This window comes from Sardina pilchardus, chromosome 3 (assembly GCF_963854185.1).
Source record: "Sardina pilchardus chromosome 3, fSarPil1.1, whole genome shotgun sequence".
In the NCBI taxonomy this organism is placed as follows: domain Eukaryota; kingdom Metazoa; phylum Chordata; class Actinopteri; order Clupeiformes; family Clupeidae; genus Sardina; species Sardina pilchardus.
Window position 1 is genome coordinate 10511976 of NC_084996.1, and position 20904 is coordinate 10532879.

Consider the following 20904-nt stretch of genomic DNA (forward strand, 5'->3'; position numbering starts at 1 on the left):
TTTATATCACAAAGTGCTGTAGTACAAACATATTTTAAGACAAAAGATCATTCCTTACTATCAAATTATTAACAGTTAGTCCAATGCACAACCAGCAAAAATGTGATTAAACTGAGATTTTGAGAAGACATGTCTAAATCTCAAGCATAGTTCTTTTTTTCACGAGGGATCCTTGTTAGGACATAACTCTCCTACTTGGCCAGTAGGTGGCGCTTTTTGCCAAAGCACAGCTCAGTTGGCTATACTGTAGGCTATAATTCTAGGCCGGGTGAATCCTGCCTGACCTGCCGGCGAATTTGGATTTCGCCCGACAGCTCAGGCCGGAAACCTGCACATCTATCTCCCCTAATCCTGTCCACAACCTTTGGGTCCAATCACAAACTAGTTTAATTGAAAAGATGCAACGGATCGTCGGTCTGATTGGTTGACTATCCAAGTGTATAGAGTAATTTGAATGACGTCCATTGATCACGCCTCTTGTGCAGTAGAAATAAGGCGCAGACTCCCCATACTAATGTTCAATCTTAAAAGATTGAGCTTTGTATCATACTAAGCTCAATCTTTTAAGATTGAACATTAGTATAGCCAGACTACTTTAATTCCATACCTAAAACCAAGTTTAAAGCCTATATGACAACAGCTCTATTGTACAGTAATTTCCCGCATATAAGCCGCATTGTGTATAAGCCGCAGGACAGTGTTTTATGCAAGTCAAAAGAAACAAAACCAAATTACAATCATTTTGCTATTATGTCATTTTTCAAAACTAGACACAAAACTCAAAACGGTTATCACTTGTAACACAGGCTGTCTAATGTTCAAAACATTGGATTGTGCATTCACATCTTCAAAGAAATCTTGCACTTGCACAATCATTGGTTCAAAAAACAAATTTACTGTGAAATATGGTACCACTGAAACATAACTATAGATCACCCACACACAAGCAACTGATAGTTTCACTGTGTCATTGTTCGTACAATCATTAGATATTGTAGAACAAAATAGGTGATACAGGTTTCATTATGGTACTACTTGTACTACAGTACAGTAAACACATCTCTGTAAAAGTACTGCAGTAGTAGAGAGAATACTACAGACCAAGTGGAATCATCGAACAAAGTTTGTAATACTGTATATTGATGCAAAACACTACAGTACAATCACAACATAGGTTTATTTGAATTAAACTAAAAATAATTAGCTATGAAATAGAAAAGAAAAGAGCCTGATGAAAATATTTATTTTTTATTTTATATAAGATGTTAGACCACCACATCCATGGATATTGTAGTCTAATTGGCTCATGCTCCACGCTAATTGGTGACAGTGAATCTCGTTACAGTATCTTGAAACTTTCATGATTTGCAGTAAACATGGAAGATTGTGTGTCTGCTTCCATACAACTATGCATTAAGAGTAATGCAACAGTTACTTATCATTTTGAGCAGTTGTATCAATTGATAGATCATTGTAAGGAAATGAATAGACACTCATTATTACCTCCGCCAAGGAGGTTATGTTTTCATCGGGGACCGGCGTATGTTTGTCAGTCTGTTTGTTTGTCTGTCTGTCTGTTTGTTAGCAAGATAACTCAAAAAGTAATGGATGAAATTTTCAGGGAAGGTCGGACATGACCCAAGGAAGAAACGATTATGTGTTTTGCTTAGTGGTGTAATGGCATGGTATGGCCATGTGGTGGCAATAAGAATACTTTAGGTTCAAATATGACAACCTAGGAGGAACAATACAGGCGGAGGTCTGCACACTCTGAGTGCTTTTCTAGTTTTAAATGTAATGTGTGAATTGCTTTTTGAAATAGTAGTACTCTGATGTTAAGTTGTATCATATTGAACAGGTGAGTTTCGTTGAATGAACAAATTATCTAAGTTGTATGTGTATTGTATCCAAGCAATTGAGAAAAGGGTTAGAGTTTTGAAAAATGTGCATTTTGATCATCGGTTGTGAGTTTTGTATCTAGAGTTGTGAAAAATGACATCAAGGTTCCGAAAATAGTAGCAAAGCGATTGTAAAAAACCTGTAATACCATATTAACTGCCCTCCTGTATTAACCTCATAGCGTAAGAAATTTTTCCATATTTCCAGTGCATTCATGATCCAGTAAGTAAGTCATGGACTAGAGAGACAGAATCACCTTCAGCCTCCTAGTCAGGCAAAACAACATGCAAACAATTACAGTAACTAATGCAACATTAACACAAAAACGGAGATTAATTTGCCAATAAGAGACACATTTATTTACTGTAAAAATAGTTTAACAACAGAAAGTTAAGAACAACACAAAGTACAGTACAAACACTCAATAAAAGCCTCAGCAGCAAAGCCCTCAGTGGAGATGCATACGCTTCCAAAGAAGCCTACAGACTACGTCCTATTCCATCAGGCACTTAGAAAGGCAAGGAAAGAGAAGGATGGAGTGTTGTTGGAAAACAGTAAAAGCACAGAGAGGGAAGGAATAAACAGGAAAAAGCAGACAGAAATATGGAGAAAAATGAGGGCCTATTACATGTTGGGTAGCCACCTCAAACCACACATACAAAGATAGAGGAGTTCCAAACTTAAGCACATGTAAAGAGAAAAACAAACTGCAATAAGTTAAAATCCAAGAAAAATATTTGCCATCATTCTACAAGTGTACTAACAAATATGCACTGTACGGTCAACACACACACAAAAAAAAGTCACATAACATGACACGTAACCTAGTGCAGTAGTGTTCCTGACCGCATATCTAAAAGTGGTCTTTCTCCGGCCTGTACTATGCAGCTCACCTACAAGTTCTTTATTTGTGCGTGCAGGTTCGTCTTGACCTCTACATTTTAATCTCAAGCTGGTTTGACAAAAACTTGTCATGGTAGTAACTCAAAGAGACAAAACACCAAAAAAAAAAAGCATGCATACACTCTTGCACTCATACAGACACACTCTCATTCACTCAGAATTGACCCAAAACAGTATATGATTCTCAGAGGGGGGAAAAGAACCACCAGAGTGAGCATGAATACAGCATGATATAACAGTTGTTTACCTGGCCCATAAAAAAGCTATGTCAACATAGCATCATAGAAAATAGCAGTATCCCAATGACAACACTTGAGTTAGTCTGTACATTTCATGTAACCAAAAGATTTACTACAGTACGTCTATATTAAAAAAACAAACAAACAAAAACGATGTTTTTTTTCTGTGTGAAGCAGTAACATTTTGTTCCTACAGTACCTTTTTCCTTGTTTACCAAACATTTTACAATTATATTCCTTGTGTATTCCTTTGAGGCCTAAAGGTTTTGATATGACATTTCCTTCAAACCGAACAGCTGCATGAGTAACAGAATCTACATAAAAGCAATGAATGTGGGTCAGTCTGTTGTGCGTTTACGGACTTAGCCTAGGTTCTTCTGATAAAGCGTGCTATGGAGGGGGGGGGGGGTGGTATACCAATGTAGACAGTTGTGCTCTGCTAAGGTAGTGGATTATTTAAGAAATGCTCTCATGTTGGGGGGCGGGGGGAGGGATTCCAGTCAATTGTAAATAGTCTAGACTAACTGAGGCCCATTCACTGCAGTGCATACCTATTTCATCTAGTGGTTGCTCTGTGATAAGAGTTAAAATCAGATGCATCAGTACCCAAGTCCCTTTAAAAGTCTACATTTAAAAAGATACACAGAAATAAAACAAAATAAAACAAAATAAAAAAAAAACAGGCTTCAATGTGACCTGTGGGCATCAGAGAACACCCGTCCATCTCAGTCATCCAACCAATCAGAAAGAGTGCGTGAGTGGGTGGAAAGGGAGGCGGGCTGGAGCACACATTCTTTGCCTTTGCCTATGGAAGAATGGTCATAGTCGTGACTGGCAGGTGCAGGGGCCAATCAAACGACCAGAGGTGCCCACTTGCTCTGTGTACGTCCATACTGAGTGCATGAGTGTGATAAAGGGAGGAAGGATAAAATTAGGCATCAGACACTTGAAAGCTTATCCATGTACTACCAACCAAGTACTGACATACAGTACAATAACAAACAATCAAAAAGTACGGCAAAATGTCATCACATCATCATTCATCATCACCCATAAAAAACTTAAGTTATTTTATTTCATTTAGCAGTTTTCAACAGAATCATATCTACACTGCCCTCTGTATTTATTGGGACTCCTGTTAAAGTTGAGTAAAAGGAGGTATGTATAAATAATCTTCTGGCTATTTATTTTAGTCTCGCAATGAAAACAAGGGAAAAATCCAACCTTGGTAGGAAGCAAATTTATTCTGAGAAAAATACAAAAGCAAATATGCCACAACTATTGGCACAGCTCTATTTAATATTTTAAAAGCATTTCTTTGCCAATAAAACACGTATTTGTCTTCAGCTATGACATCCCATGAAGAGAAAAAAGAACAAGGGATTTGGCCATGGCAGAAACTTGATTTTATGTTCGACTAACCATTTTTGTGTTGAACATATCTGGACAAATGTTTTGATTCACTGATCTGCTGGGAAGTTCATGATGGACACAGAATTATAGCTATTGGATTGTGTGTGGGAGTATTGACTTGACAGTGGAAAAAGAGGGAAGCTTGTTGTGACCTAAGCAGCATTACTGGATGAGACTTATTGCAGAAATGCACAGATCAGGCTGAATCTAACAAAACAACTATGTAGCACGTTGATCCAGATCAGGACCCACTAATTAGGCTTAGTTCACACTGGCAGTCGAAATCCGATTTTTTGCTTATCTGGATTGTATCTAGCTTGAATTTTGGGTAGTCTGAACGGCACAAAACCGCATGAAATGCGATTTTTCCAAAGCTGATTCGCACCACATACAGAGGTGGTTTCAATATCACTTACTATCGGATATGACTCAATCTGAACAGTCGAACAACTTGAATAGGATTTCAACATGCCCCTTTCATCATTTGCACTGCGATTAACAATTGCAATGCAATTCTGAGTGACGGAAGTGATTGATTGATTGATTCAGCGCGTGCGCCAGGGCTACCAGCAAAACAAAAACCAACGTCACACTCAAGTCATCATTTTATGGTGAAACATGGAAAACTGTAACGTTAAGGGTGATGAGGTATTTGCGCCGCGGCTACGCATAATAAGTTGGAAAATATACAAAATAAATCCACTTTCATCCATGACGACTTGGTTGTGTACAACTCTACCTAATGAATCCAGGTGTGTGTAATTTATATCGGATCTGAGCATTGCACGCCAAGATCGGATGTGATCGGATGTGATCACTTGCAATATGCAATGAGAACAGTCAGTCAGAAAGATCAGGTTCTGATCGGATATGCAAGACATCCGATTTCGACTGCCAATGTGAACTAAGCCTTAGATGCCACTGGAGCACAAAGTAAGGTAATGCGCTGACTTCAGAAACAGTCCTTATTATAATCTCTCCACTTTGATTTGTCAGCATTCCTCGCCACATACTACCACCAATGTGTAAAGCTATTTAGAGCCTTGTCAGAGGTTTGAAAATAGTATTTTCTTTTTCACGCCCACTGCTATAAGCTATTAGCCATTTTGTGGCTAATGAAAACAATGGCCTAGCTCAAAACTCCTGCAATTAACAATTTTGTTCCCAAACTAAAGTTTTGAAATCGCTATCATCCATGAAAAGATCCTCACAGAACCATCCCTTTAAAAAGTAGTGGCTATGCTGGAGGAACTGGCTAAACAAGTGGTATCAGATAATGTATCAAGTATATCAGCACAGTGTTGGCCTGATAAACAATGCACTATCAGTGCATTCCTACTTTTTTTTTTACTCCACTCTGCCAGGCGTGCCAATAAATGTGGCGGTTGCAGCATGTTTAAAGAAGGCAAGTAAGGCAACCGTCATGGTCTCTACGCCAGTAAATAGGGGTAGGGTGAGACACTGCTCTTACCTGGATATCAGTTAGCTCTTTGTAGAATCTCTTTGCCAAGTCTGGGCCATTCTTCATGGTAGGAATATCGTAAGTCTACGGCAGAAAGGGAAAGCAAGAGAAAAACATTACAATGACAATATACAACGTTACAATAACAAAAGGGAACTGACAAAGAAGCCACCCCCGTCACACGTGCGCACACACTTACCTTTCCTCTGTAGAGCAGGCTTCCTACAGGGCAAACGACACAGGCGGTGCCAGCGCCAAACACCTCCAGGACTCGACCAGCAGCCAGACTGTCCATCAGCTCCTTCATTGTAAGTGTGCGTTCGGTCACTTTAAACTCTCCCTGGACAGCCAAAGGCATATTAGAAACCACTGATTAGTTTATAAATATATATATAAAAAAAAAAAATTGCCGTAGGCCTACAAGTCACTGTTGCTGTTATGCCTGCACTAGGCCTACTTGTTGTGCAGCTCTTGAGTGGTTTGGAAGGTTTTTTTAGCTCTTCATGCTAGACTGATTAGTCACCCCAGTCCTAGATTATTTCCTTTTCTTGTGGACTCCCCATCATTCTCACTCCTTTAATCAATAATCAATAATGTCCCCCCCCCTCTCCTCTGCCACCTCCATCCCCCTGACTTACCCAGTCTCGGGCGAGGTCCAGCAGAGACTGCCTAGTGACTCCTGGAAGAATGATGCCGTCCAGAGGGGGAGTAACTAACTCCTTTTCTGTGAAGAACCAGAGGCATGAGTATGGAATTGTTAAACAATGAACTTCCCTGTTCTCGTTCATCTCATTAATATTAGAATGATAATAAAATTATTCATTACCAGCCAGACAAAACAGCTAACTAACTAACTAACTAACTAACATCACTTGGTGCCTTGAAATATTTCCTTTGAAAATACATGCCACAAAATGGTACCACTGAAATTGAATGAAGTTATGGTTCATGAATGGAAACGGTAACTAGCTGGCAGTTGGCTGAATGCAATTTTAAGTGAACTTACAAATCATCCAAGATTATCCAGATCTAACCAAAAGGGGGAGACAGAGAGCAAAGGAAAGCAGACACAACATAACCTCAATCACAACGCTCACACACACACCTCCTGACTCTGTGGTCCAGTAGATGAAGAGATTCATGGTGCCGACCTCCGTGATCTCCTCCTCATCCCCGTACAGCCACAAGACCTGCTGACAGCCCTGCTGATTGGCCACGTTCTGAACGGCTATCGTGGGTCCATAGTTACTGAGGAGAGAGACAGAGAGTCAGTCAAAAAAAAAGGAAAAGAAAAACTGGCAGGAGCACTTCTGATGCTAAGGGCACATTCTCTGTAAATAGCTCCAGATACATTTCTCACACCTATACAGAATTCCGAATGACGTAAATGTTTTGCCTTTGATGAAGAACAACGTGCCAAAAAGAGCATATGAAGGACGCACAGACAGAGAGAGAGAATGAAAGGGACACAGAAAGAGGGAGGAAGGAATAGTGTGCAACCAGGACCATATGAATGAGAAGAATAGATAGATAGACATAGATAGATATATGGATAGAGAGATAGATAGAGATAGATAGATAGATAGATAGATAGATAGATAGATAAACAAACAGATAGATACATAGACTGATAGAGACAAACAGACAGGAAAAGAGGGATAGACTAAAGCTGGGCATACACTGTGCGATTTTTTCAATCGCGGTATTCAGCTGCTGCTCATACTGCGCGAGTGAATTCGCAGGGGCAGCTCACGATTCCTGTTCTCACACTACACGATCCGATGGTCGGATGCCATTTGACTGCTCACACTGTATGTCCATATCCAACTCGTCGGACTCTTTTATCTAGAACTTTATCAGCTGTGCTGCCAGGCGGCTCTGTGTCGTCTAATTGCTTTCAGTGTTGCCAGGTCACGTGAGGAAAAATAAGCAGCAGGTCTCTGAAAATAAGCCAGAATAAAGACACAACCCCAAAAAGTTATAGCATCCCCTCCCCGAACCCCTGTTACATTTCTGGGGTGCCGGTGGTCATAGAGGAGCCTACAATGTAGAGTTGACGCAGCTGCATCGCCTAGGTTCAAAATGCCCTTTGTGTAGGGCAGGCGCTGCGTGCAACCAGCAACTTCACACAAAATCAAGCCCAAGTCACTTAAAATAAGCAGACTATGGCAACACCGTTTGTTTTGTTGTCCGTATCTGTGTTCGCGCAAGTGTAGTGTGACAGGTTGAGGTAAATCGGCTCGTAACAGTGCTTCAACAGTGCGATAGACTCATAAGGGGCGACCAGGATTTCAAACAGGTTTGATATTCTCCCGATCGATCGGGAGGTGGTCGTGAGGTGGTAATCGCTTCTCGTTAGTTACCCCATGTGTACTACACGATGCGAGACGCACGACTGAGCCAAAATTCGTCCCGATCCCCAAAATAGTCGCACGACTCAAAAATCGTGCCAAAATGGGCCAAAAATCGCACAGTGTATGCCCAGCTTAACTCTCACAACAAAGGAAGTCGGAAACAAAACACACACTGGCCTATCAATACTCTGCACAGAGCGCCAACTGGTGCAACCTGCCAAATGACCGGTCACATCTAGGGTTGCAAAATTCTGGGAATCTTCAAAGTTGGAAACTTTCCATGGGAATTGACGGGAATAAATGGAGAATTAATGGGAATGAACTGGATTTTTTTAAAATCTGACAAGTTAGTATATAACAGAGACCTAAATGTAGTTGAAAATAACCCATCTTTCAGCATAATACTAGTTAAAACAACCTGATTTAATGCAAATTCAGTTGAATTTCTTCCCTGCACACACGTCAATCACATGCACAGAGCTCACATGCACACACCAATCAACATAATATAACAAATTCCAAGCTTCACTTCCCATGGAAAATTTCCAGAAAGTTTCTGGAAATTTACCAGAAATTTTCCGCCCCTTTGCAACCCTAGTCACACCACACAGGGGCAGCCACTAGGTCAGTGACTGAGCTCTTGCGCCACATCCACATACTGTAAGAGGGAGCTGGTCAAGGTCCCGTTCAGCTTAAGCGTTAGCCCGTGACTCACAGTACACTTGTATTTTAGGTCAGTCCTCTGACTTGCACAACCTTTCCCGGCAAGACGGAATGAAAAGCAAGCCAGGAACCAACTTCATACTTTCCACTAGGAAAACATTCCAGAGGCCTCCCTGTGGACCGACACAGGGCCTCGCTGACTTTAGAGGACTGGTCTGTCCTTGTCAAGTCCCCTTCTGACATTTTTTCATGCAGCATTATTTCACGCTCATTTCATTCCCCCACCTCGGCCGAGTCCAGCTGTGTCCAGCCATGAGAAATGGCGTGAATTCACTTCGCTTTACACCAGCACGGTAGTCACTTGGCGCTAGGTGAACATTTTCAAAATCACGAGACCCAAACCGTGGCAGTGTCAGGTGCTGACCCAAACCTGCTCCAAAGAAACGGGTCTAATCCAAGCTATGGCAACAGAACGACAAATACTGTAGCAACGTGACTGACTGAACAGACTGAAGTGACCCCAAGATGTGGAAAGGTGAGGAGAGAGGGCCAAGACGTGGCAATATGAGAGGGCTACGCCTGACTGTGCCAGGCTGTGCCAAGTGGTAATGACTCAGCACAGCTACTTCATGCAGTTAAAGAATCCATTTCAGTACATCACATTACAAGGAAATGAAATGGGTACAATGAAGAATGAATGCCCTGTGTTCTTAGGTGGTTTTATGGGGTTGGACTTCCTGGAGCAAAAGCAACACCTCAGTTGTTCTATTCATCAACTCTGTGATGGTGACAAGTCACTACAAGGAGTGCTTGCCAAGTGAAAACTGAACTCGACAGAAAAGAAGAAAATTCTGAACCTAATGTAATAGTCTACTGTTTTGTTTCAGTCATAGCTAATGGCTTTGCATGGGCCTTTCAAAGGTCTGTGTCTGTACTTCCTTACTCACCCTCCCATTTTGTAGGCCCCCACTCCACCCCTGCAGGCCCGGACGTAGGCCGGGTCGGCCAGCAGAGAGACTGGGTTGAAGGCTCCTGTAGTGAAATAGGGCCCAACGGGGCCGATGATCACAAAGATGAGCGCATGGCCAGCTCGCGACACACCCAGTGAAGGCTGAGACAGAGAGAGAGAGAGAGAGAGATTAAGTTCAGTGTGAGGAGGAAGGGTGGGTTAGAAATACATTCCAGATACAAGAGAGGACAAGCCAACAGCAACAAACCTAGTGACTGGCTTTTCCAGTAGTTGTGAGCAAGACGAAAAATGTGTTTTACAGGTGTAAATTGGTCTGTAGTGAAGTTTCAACAACTTTAAGGCATGGACCACACCAACCAGTGGCAAGAGGCAGGTTAACTATTCATGGCTTGCTATGGTTCAGTAGCTCTGAATGCAACTTTCAGAACGTAACGTGAGGCCCATCAATGTCAATTTGATGTATCCTAGTAATGCTTCAGACATTCTCACTAGACAAATTCTTTTCCTTGTACATATATGAGTATTTAACGTCACTAAGCAACAAGACAGAACTCCATGCTGAAGAGAAGCCTTGGCTGCAATACCTACCTCAATACCAATGAACGTGGGCCTGATGTACAGACTGGCATCTGTGGAGTACGGCACCCACTCCTGATCCACCTCCACCAGTTTCCTGATGCACTCCAGCAACTCTGCTTTATCAAAGAGCTACACAAGGACAGACAGGACATTCAAATGAAATGAATAAAGTGAATTTATTTTTACGAAGACAGAGGGTGCCAAGACGAATATATATTATAAAGGTAGAGGGTGACTGTGTATTGAGACTAGTGTGTGAGTGTGTTAAGATAATTGTCCAAACTCACTGAGGAATGCAAGACAGCTGAGGGAGCAGGTGTGTGCGTGTGTGTGTGTGTGTGTCATGTAACTCACCGGTAGGCAGCACCTGTCTGCACTGCGGTGCATGCGCTCCATATTGTGCATGGGCCTGAACAGGCGGATGTGGTTGTCGACTCCACGGAATGCCTTCATGCCCTCAAACAGCTGTGGGAGAAGGACACGGACACACACACACACACTTTGTTACACATCAAACAGCCTAAGTGTTTCACCTTTTTTAGTTCACATGGTCAAGTGTGCCTTGAGGGGGGGGCAGTAGGTGTGCTTTACAATGACAACTATGGAGGATATCGCTGCCACTTCTGGCTTGAGACTTGGTGAAAACAAACGCATGGAAAACTGATGTCAAAAACATGTCATTTTTCCATGAGACAACTGGTAGTTTTGTGTGGGTACTCACTCAATACAGCTGTAGACAACTTACTACTGACTGAAGACTACAAAGCTTTTGCCATTTTATCGAGTTCATCAGAACAGTTGTGTAACATCTTCATTGAACAAATACAACCACGTTTTTACAGTGTACAGCCCAGAGGAAATGACAAATTTAGAGGAAATATCTAGAGGAAATGACAAATCACTTTGTTTAAATCATGAACAGAGACTTTCAGGTGCCATCCGTATGTGTAAAACCAGTTTCTGTGTCAAAGCTGGTCCAGGACATGCTGGAAGCCAGGCCTGCCCTATTCTCACCTCTATGGAGTAGTGCAAGGCAGAGGCCGCTGGATGGAGGGAGAGGTTCTGGAAGGGCTTGATTTGCGGCACCTGCCACCCGTCCTGCTCCGACCAGTAGATGGTCAGCATGTGGTCGGAGAACTGCTTGCCGAACAGCAGCTTTGAGGGGTCGGGTTTGGGCTTCAGTGAGGGGTTCTTCTCGATAGTGAGGTCGGCGGCCTATTAGAGGCCAGCCGTGACGAGGACAAAGAAAGGCGCAAAAGGAAGGAGGGAGCGAGAAGAAGAGAGAAAGAGAGGGAAGCAGAAGAGCGCCAACAAACAAAAACATTTATGTCGATTATTATTGATTACACATACATTCGGTAAAAAAAATCAATCAATGTCGTGCCAGTTTAATTAGATGAAAATGGATTAAATCCAATTTGTTAGACGGGGAGAGCAGAGAGCCAAGAGGAGGAAAAGTCTGAGAACAATTCAGGAAATGAACACAACATAAGCATAACAAAAGACAGAAGAGAAAGTAATATGTGTGTTACAAGGACAAACAAAACAAACATTCATAACTAAATTCCTAGAAGTTTTAAATGGTCAAGTCATACCAGTATACCAGTATCATAAACCAGCCTGGTGAAACAAGCAGGCCAACATTCCCCTCTCTCACTAGCCTCAGGAATAGAGCAAAGACCAGTGGACATATTAGGAATGAGCGAGCACGTGACAATTTGGGAGGGGGCTGAGCCTATCCTCCATCTTGGAAGGGTGTATCATTGGTTGCCAGGGGCAACGCCTTCCGAAGAGTCGCGTTTAGAGACTCATCAAAACTGTGGTCTAGTTCTAGATTCTTGTCTACAAGGACCGTACAAGGACAAGCTTATACCAAGCGCAAAGCAGCGATATTTGGAGAAGCTCTCCAGCATCCAAAGTTACTACACTATGCAAGAGTTCAAAAGCCACAAGTCGTTAGAAAGTTATGAGACTTTCTGCTGTGGTTGGGTGCAGGATCTACAAGCCTCGAGGGGCCGGATTCACGAAGCCTTTTTAAGACAAAAATACTTCCTAAGTGGTGCTTTCTTCTTATCTTTTGTCTTAAGAGCAAATTTAAGAAGATTTGATATTCATGAATAAAGACTTAAGAACAAATGGTATTCTTGAAAACAAAGATCTTAAATGTAGGCTTAATTTTCCTCGCAACTTTAAGACAACCCCGCACCTGTCTTAAAAACGTTACAGTGTAAAGTCGGGCCTAAATATAAACACATTTACCAGTTTTAGACAGCTCGTTTGAAATATCAGCCTTTATTATGTGTACTCACGATATATGAGCCAAACATTTATTGCTAATTTTAGCTTGCTGCTATTGTTTTCGGTAGCTCAGTCCTCTGAAAACTCGCATAGCTGCTAGACCGAAGGGTTCCTGCCAGCATTCGGCGCACGTCGACGTCAGAGTAGAACACGTTTCATTTCTTAAATATCTAAAGTCCATGGAAATGGCAGCATTATCTAGTAAAAACGGCAAATTCCAAGAAAGAAAAGCGTTTCAAAGTTAAGATAACCGGGAGTGCCTGAAGGCATGACTTTTCCTCTTAGCAACGGTTGCCACTTGTAAACAAAACTCTACCGTATGATCGCGTTTAGTGTACGAATGGTGCAAGGCACTTATCTAGCTAAGTTCTTAAGTGGGAAAACAAAGAAGAGGTACGGGGGCAGTTCTTCACACAGCAGTGATTTCCAATCATTGTCAAGTTGTGCGGAATTAGAACCTACCGGGTTAACAACACACGACCTTAAACAATTCTTTGCCGCCCGGTATCAGGACCACCCTTCCAACCAGGGGAGGAGCTCCGTTTGGAGGAGCTCAGCTCACGGCTGTGACGACACATTCTCATTCCTAATACTGTAGGAAGACAGACCCATCACACAACACAAAAGAGCAGATAGGTTTTAAATGACCTAAATAACTTACCTTGAAAGAGGAGCTGGCAAACCGCAAGGACCCCAAGCAGGAGGGGAGGGTCTGAATGAAGCGTCCATGGAGTGCCTAGGCAACAAGGAACACATCAGAACGGCAAGGGTACTGAGTGCATATTAGCCTACGGCCAAATGCCCCACATAAGAGTGTGTGTGTGTGTGTGTGTGTGTGTGTGTGTGTGTGTGTGTGTGTGTGTGTGTGTGTGTGTGTGTGTGTGTGTGTGTGTGTGTGTGTGTGTGTGTGTGTGTGTGTGTGTGTGTGTGTGTGTGTGTGTGTGTACGGGGTGGGGGGGAATATTGGCCGGGTGGGTTGTGGTATTTTTGCAGACAGACATTTACACATTAAGGAAATGCTTTTTTTGGTGGAGGTAGCATAGGAAGTGAATGCCACATTCCTGTGAATTATGCCCTTAAGCGCAGTGAGCGAAAATGACCTGTTCACAGACAAAGACACCGAAGCATTCTGATAAACAAGGTGAAATATTGCATGCTAGCATACATTACTTAGTAGAGCTAGACAGACATAACTGCTAGACGAGCGTGACAGCATGAGGCAATACCTGCGCTTTGTCAGAATGTCTATCGGGCAGCTGAGCTCGTGCCTGGTGCTTTAAATAGCAAATGCTAACTGTACACTGTCTTCGCAAGCTGGCCACATCCACTTGGCAAAATGAACTGGGTGTCAGAAAAAGTGGTCTGGCCGTATTTTGGATTTTCAGATTGACACGCTACAAATAAGTGAACCAACTGAGCTGAGCTCTTTACAGTATTTATTTTTTTCGCTTTGATTAGGTTAATAAATTATGCTGCCGTTCTAAGTAGAAACCAAAGCCATTTCCTTCAAGACAGTTGTCTCTAAAACCACCACGTTGCAGCCCATTACGGACGTAGTTCTAGACAGTGGAGCCGATTGCCGCGGGCGGATTATTTGAGCGCAAAGTTACAAGTGCTTACAAGTTTGCAATGTTTTCAACATAATTCACGCCTTACGAATACTACTGTTCGTATCGCGTATCTATGTTTTGCGTATGTGACAATGACCTTTTTCATGCATGTAGTGCCAACTTTAATGGCAAGTCAAGTAAAAACAGTTTGGCTTGTTCAGCTAACTAGCTAATGTTAAGTAACGTTAGGCCGCTGAAACGCTTACAAAAGCAGTTACAAAGGCTAATATTTACAGGTCATCTTCCCTGACTCTGGCAAATTCATCTACGCTGTGAATTATTGACATAGACGGCAATTACAGAGATAAACAGTGCTCTTTGGACTCACCTTCCTCAGTGCTGCCATTGCCGCTAAGTAATGAATGGAAAAAGTGTCCGAGTGGAAACAAGTTCTATTACAAGACGTACTTCAAGTTCCGGATTGGATGGCGAGAGTGACGACATTCACTCTTTTTGTAAACACCACGGGAGAGGATACATTAATGCTGCTCACCTTCATTTATCTTAAAATATTTCACTAATATCTGATTTATTTAGTTTAAATCATGATAATATATAGGCTATATAAAAACGTCATACCCCTTCATTCAAGTCTGTAGCCTATTATTCTTCAGTGTTTGACAGTCCTGATGATACCCTAATATATTAAAGGAAATGTAGCCTAGGCTGTATAATGGGGGTCTTTAGGCTACATCTAGGCCTAGGCTATAGGCTTAATTTATAGTATTCGTTAAATTAACTCTCTTTGGCCAACGATTGTTTCTTAAACACAAGCACTCATAATGAAACAGGTCATAACGGGTTAAAAAGAAACCCTTGTGGTAGGCGTGACCATTGTCCAAACTGCGATTGGACGAACGGGGAGTCTGGGTTAAGCAAACGGAGGTTAAACAAGTTCATAAAAAAAGAATACACCTCACTCCTATTGGATGTAAGGTGGGGAGTTGTTGCTATACGATTTTTTGATTGGGTGATAGAATAAAACAATTAAAACATATATTGCCTCCACTTTATAAGTCACGCTGAACAATATAGCCAACCATTTTTAAGTAAATTGGCCTACTTTTTGTTTGCCTGTATAGCCGTATATGATAGTAGCTTAGCTTATTTGTGATGGAAAAACAAAGCTGTATTTGTCTCACCCCATCATATATCACTGCTAGATTATTGCACCATTTGATGCAGACCATTTCAATAACTACTAAAGTTCAGGAAATACTTCAAGTATTGTTAATACAGTGTAAATGTAATAATTAGATACTTCGCAGTTTAAATGCCCAAATGTTGAAGGTCAGGGTGACTGTTCTCTACCTTAGCCTTATCATGTGGGACGGTGGGATGACAAACATGCAAGCACAATAAATGATCCAAACAGCGTCTAGAATGTATCTTGGATAAATGTAATAAATGTATCAATGCTAATTTAAAAGTAAGGAATTTCAGCCCCACACTTATTTCACTTAGGCCTGGCCTCCGCAGGGTTAAATGTGTGCCTAGTACCTTGGAGAGCATCCACACTGACATCTGGATACAATAACTCTGTCAGGCATCTGGTAGTTCACTTGAGGACAAAGGCTTTCTCTTTATGAGGTAGAACGTCACATGAATCTGTGAATATTGTTTTGTAGATGCTGTGTCCATTGCCGAGCAAAAAATCAGTATGCTTAAGGTATGATAAAAATGTCACATGATTTAATAGGCTATACCCAGAGGACTATGCAAGCAAATTTGAATTCCCTGCAGCAGGTCAGTCTGGTGTCATTGAATGACCAAAAACCCAGGAACCAAACACAACCACTTATCCGCCATTGAGCCTACTTTGACAGACAGAAAAGTATGGTTCATGGCGGTATGATACTGTATATTACAGCAGAAAGGGAGGATGTACCACTCCTATTAATTTCAATGGCTGATGCTTTGGCTACTTCAGCCAAAACTATACTTTATTGGCAGTTAGAAGTGATCCCCATGACCAATCTTCAACTGATATATGAGAATTGACCTGGTGTCAACCAGGCTAACAGTAATGCAGAGAACTTTCTAACTTGCTGCATCTACAACCATTTCAAATTCTCATGATGAAATGAACATCCAGGGAGTGCAGCAGACAGGTGCCTTTTCATGAATAAAACAGAATATGAGTGCGTAGCGTACAATTCCAACTACAATTAAATGTAACAAGTATTAAAAATAAGATTTAAAAAACAGATAGTGGACCACACTAAAAGGAATTGTTACATATTAATACTTGTGAATGTACAATAAACTGTACTGGTTATCATTTAACCATTTCCCTCTACCTCCAGACAAGAATAGAATCACAGTGGAATCATGACATGGCAATCACAGTGTGCTTAAGCTGGCATACAGGTTCATCTGAAATCTGAAGTTCAACGTGTCAGTAAAGACCATATTAACTGTGGCCTGAAGCAGAGACTGCAGGTTTTGGGTGTAGTGCTGTATATATAGACACTTATGGTCGGGGCAGCTGACTCTTGAAGCCATAGTTAAGCTCAGCCCCCCCACTGAGAGGCAAGTCGATCCCCGTGCAGAAGGTAGCATCTGCAGCCAAGAACAGGGCAGCCAGTCCACTCTCAGCCTCTGTTCCCATCCGACCCAGGAGCTGTTAGTGATTACAAGGCAACATCAAAATGAGTAAGGCCAAAATGGAAACAGTAGGACTCCTGAGGATATAAAGCTATTATATCAAGGTCAAAAGTTCAAAACTATGCTGTTTAGTCATTTTTATGTCTAGCAACAGACGGTAAATATGGGAATCATGTCTGTGAAACCAAGGAGAGTTTAAACAATATGATTTGTGACCTTTTACACCATTTGTTAACAGTGATATCTTCACTAAGGTAATGCCCATGTTTTTTGGTGTTTCAGGGACAAGGACAATGTTTTCCTGTTGCGGATGGCCATTTAGTTTGATGCTTGTCTTACCTGTGCATTCTCTCCTTCTTTAATAGTGCGTGCTGCATCCTCTGTCTGGGCAGCAAGCTCCCCCCACAAAGGAGTCATCACGTTACCAGGAGAGATGCTATAGAAAAAATAAACAGAGATGTCAAGGTAGAGTAATGGGGAGAGCAGACGAAGAGATAATGACTTAGTAAATAGGAACAGAGAGAGAGAGAGAGAGAGAGAGAGAGAGAGAGAGAGAGAGAGAGAGAGAAAGAAAGAAAGATAGAAAGGAGACTGCAATATTGCCATTTCAGGATTACTTATTTTGGAACTTTTATAGAGGCATCCAAATGATGTAAATAAGTTGATATTTGTGTGTGTACTCTGTGCTGTGGTCTGCACATTGGAGAGGTAGACAAATTATGGTGATGGAGACACACAAAGAGGGACACAAACACAAGGACTGGGCAAAGACAAGTCTAACAGACAGGATATTATATTTACCAGTTGACTCGGACATGATAGCGGCTCTCATCAACAGCCATGGCTTTAGTCATGGCTAAGACCGCCCCCTGGTGGATGAGATAAGTCAGGCCCCACAACCCTAAACTTACAGAAGGTCAGGAATTTCTGGTAGCATGTCCTATACACTGCAGAAGAACTCACCTTGGTGGCTACATAAGGTACAGCATGCTTCTGTCCAATGGAGGCCACTAGACTTGCCACATTTATGATGTTGCCTTGCCTTTGTCGTAGGAAGGGCAGAGCATACTGCAGAGCAAAGTGTTACTATTGCTGCAAAATAGCATGGTCTCACACAAGCCCAGACATGACCATTTTTGAAGCTTCACCAAGACACTTCAAGTATTCAGACCAATTTAGCAACATTCAACAAGGTTAACCCAAATGGGAAAATGCTTTACTACCATTTATTTTACCAATGTGTTGTCCTTTCCATATCAAGGCATGAATTAAGTTTTCAAGTTTTCATGTCATACCAACTCTGATAAATTCTATGATTAACTGCTTCATGATATCTTCGCTATCCTCATCCAGCAAGCAACCAGGTTTCACTTCCCAAAACAAGCTCTACCAACAGTTTTAAATACCAATAGGCCTACCTGTTAAATGTTACATCCTCTATACTGGAGTATAATTCATCCTCAATGTATATTTTTCTCAGAATAGAAATAGAAGAAATAGTTATACCAATATAGAGAGTGTGCATGGCTTGATTGTTTACCTTGGATGCCAGGAAGTAACCAATGAGATTCAAGTTGAGAAGGTCTCTGAACTCATCTGCTGTGGTGTCATCTGTGGACTTGTGTGGAGGGTCTGGGGAAGACAAAAAAAGAAATGAGAATAAAGGCTGTTGCCCACCGGACACGTACTGTACGTGGTGTGACGCAACAAGAAAAAAATGGAGCAAAGCCCACTAGAAACGTCTGCCGCGCATTAAGCCCCCACCCACCGAACGCCGTGTCTGGTGGGCGCCGGCCTTGAGAGATGGAGAGAAATGAGAGGACAGTACGTAGGTCTATAGACAGACATATGACAATGGGTAAAATTAGGATGTTGGGAGGTTAGAACTACTGTAATAGGCTCATCAAGTATGTCTGTTTGTGTTGTTCAAATTCTGCTTTGAGAGCTTTGAGCACAAACAAGGAAGATGGAGACTTAAAATACATAATACTTAAAATACTTAAACCAGCATAATGTCTGAGGTAATGTTGAGGAAGGATCTATAAAATGATGGGTGTGTCATTATATGAAGAGTAAGAGGAGGCTCCTGTTAAATGTGTGCACCATAACCAGTTCACCAAATCAAACACTAGATGGAGACGGCAACAAACAGGAAGACACTCACGCCATCCTGCATTGTTCACCAAACAGTCGATCTGTCCAAAGCGTTCAACAGTTTCTGCAATCAAATGCTGCAAGATAAGGGAGTTTGAGAAATCAGTAAGAAAGTCAGGCAGTTCAGTGCATGGTACCTGAAATCATTATGTTATCTTCTGATTAACAGTAAGTGTTACGGCTACTACTTACTGACCAAAGATACAGTACGTTACTTATTGCAAACAAAACCACTAACCATCAGGAATTCTTTTTTTCATTTGGTCCTCATGCAGCATTGGTTTTGCAATATCTGTCCACACATGTACCCAACCACACTCAGGGTTTTTTTCAAGTAATTAATAGGCTACTCACGCCGCAGCACAGTATGTTACATTTTATGAGGATTAATTTGTCAGAGCAAGAGAAGACACACACAGAGAGGTCATATTTTACTAAAACACACTAAACATTCACGGTGTGCATTTCACTCTCTCAAAACATCACACTGTACATCACCACAATATGATGAGGCCTAGTCAGATTAACTTTGTCCAAATGTAGACAATCTTTTACACTACACTGAAAATATGTTATGAGCAAAATCACCTTAATGTCATCCTCCTTGGACATATCACAGGTTACAAAGAGGCAAGTTCCAGGTCCTTTCTTGATTAATTCAGCTTCCAGTGACTTTCCCTCACCGCCAGCTGGAGAAAGAAAAACACAATTATTTCCTTGATTAGGCCAATGCAGCAAAACAGCTACAAAACCTCAAAACAAAACATTTCCAGTTTAAGTAGGTCATAATCTTTTTTTTAATTTGTTGGCATGAGTCCCTGAAGACATGGGACTTGAACTCTATGAACCTGGAAATGTCAGATAGGCAATTGCCTAAAGGTAGGCTTATTTGACTGAATGATACATACCCTCCTCCTTGGCACAGAAAACAACCTTGGCCCCGTTTTCCACTGAAGAGGCATACAGGTAAGGGTTACATTTAATGGACGTTTTAACACAATTCATGACTTGACTTGAACACAGTATGAAAAGCAGTCATACCGAAAACTTTAACAATCCCTCTTCCAATCCCTCTTGAGCCTCCTGTAACGATGGCAACTTTGTTACAGTAGCGCAGGGCAGTGGCCATCCTCGCAATATTACACTTTCGTTAGGCTACCAAAGAACACTATCAGCAATAGTCCGTGGCAAAATTCTTTCTCAGCTCAAAATACGGTAGGCCTATAGCGTGTGACCCCTGATTATCTCGCAGTATAGCTGGACTTGCCTATCGTTCAATATCCTCGGATGACAACACTGGGTTTCATTTTTGAATCACCTGATTTTGGCACTTGTGCATGGGCTCGAAGTTCCCCTATAGTCATGAGATTGGCCACACTCCGCACAACAGGGTGTTGTGGGGAATGTAGTTGATTTTAATTGCAAAATACAGTCCATGCGTAGTTTTTTTTTTTTTTTACGCAAATAAAACCACGTGGACATTTTTGGAGTGGTCAACACGTATGGGGAACTTGAGACGCGTTTCGACGATATGTTAGCTAAGGCTACCGCAGTAGGCCCTACTTTCGTTTTCAGTAAAGTCACATTATGTCTTTATTCTTGATGGCAGTTGGATGGTAGGCACATACAATCCCTGGCAAAAAAAAATGGAATCAAAACAGGGAGATGCTGTTATGTGCGAACATAGCTAAAAAAAAAAATAAATAAAAGAAGAAGAATAGGGTAATCTGGCAATTTATTATACAGATCATGT

General features: G+C 41.7%; 2 protein-coding genes across 3 annotated transcripts; both read right to left on the reverse strand.

Moving 5' to 3' along the window:
• Window positions 1-2235: 2235 nt before the first annotated feature.
• bcat2 (branched chain amino-acid transaminase 2, mitochondrial) lies at window positions 2236-15128 on the reverse strand. Of its 2 annotated transcripts, none has more exons than XM_062531730.1 (11): window positions 14719-15128; window positions 13442-13516; window positions 11497-11697; window positions 10837-10947; window positions 10492-10611; window positions 9881-10044; window positions 7022-7164; window positions 6555-6640; window positions 6116-6256; window positions 5926-6000; window positions 2236-3934 (listed from the first exon to the last, which is right to left on the reverse strand). In XM_062531730.1, the coding sequence occupies exons 1-11, from the start codon at window positions 14734-14736 to the stop codon at window positions 3893-3895; spliced, it is 1176 nt and encodes a 391-aa protein (XP_062387714.1). In that variant the 5' UTR covers window positions 14737-15128; the 3' UTR covers window positions 2236-3892. The 2 variants fall into 2 exon arrangements, with proteins under 2 accessions (XP_062387714.1, XP_062387716.1); XM_062531732.1 differs by having other exon boundaries at window positions 11497-11941; window positions 14719-14755.
• Window positions 15129-16048: 920 nt separating this feature from the next.
• Window positions 16049-20485, reverse strand: hsd17b14 (hydroxysteroid (17-beta) dehydrogenase 14). Its single transcript, XM_062531734.1, has 9 exons — window positions 20193-20485; window positions 20060-20101; window positions 19740-19840; window positions 19162-19228; window positions 18538-18629; window positions 17961-18065; window positions 17799-17866; window positions 17337-17433; window positions 16049-17013 (listed from the first exon to the last, which is right to left on the reverse strand). The coding sequence occupies exons 1-9, from the start codon at window positions 20278-20280 to the stop codon at window positions 16864-16866; spliced, it is 810 nt and encodes a 269-aa protein (XP_062387718.1). The 5' UTR covers window positions 20281-20485; the 3' UTR covers window positions 16049-16863.
• Between the last annotated feature and the right edge of the window lie 419 nt (window positions 20486-20904).

Excerpts from the sequence above, each read along its gene's own strand:
- bcat2 (XM_062531730.1), bottom strand. Across the intron at positions 10,612-10,836 it reads CAGACAGGTGCTGCCTACCG|CTCTTTGATAAAGCAGAGTT; the intron begins GTGAGTTACATG and ends GTCCTTGTGTAG. Across the intron at positions 10,045-10,491 it reads CCACGTTCATTGGTATTGAG|CCTTCACTGGGTGTGTCGCG; the intron begins GTAGGTATTGCA and ends TCTCTGTCTCAG.
- hsd17b14 (XM_062531734.1), bottom strand. The coding sequence starts at position 20,280 with ATGGCCACTGCCCTGCGCTACTGTAACAAAGTTGCCATCGTTACAGGA. Across the intron at positions 17,867-17,960 it reads TACCTTATGTAGCCACCAAG|GGGGCGGTCTTAGCCATGAC; the intron begins GTGAGTTCTTCT and ends CTCATCCACCAG. Across the intron at positions 17,014-17,336 it reads AAGAAGGAGAGAATGCACAG|CTCCTGGGTCGGATGGGAAC; the intron begins GTAAGACAAGCA and ends AATCACTAACAG.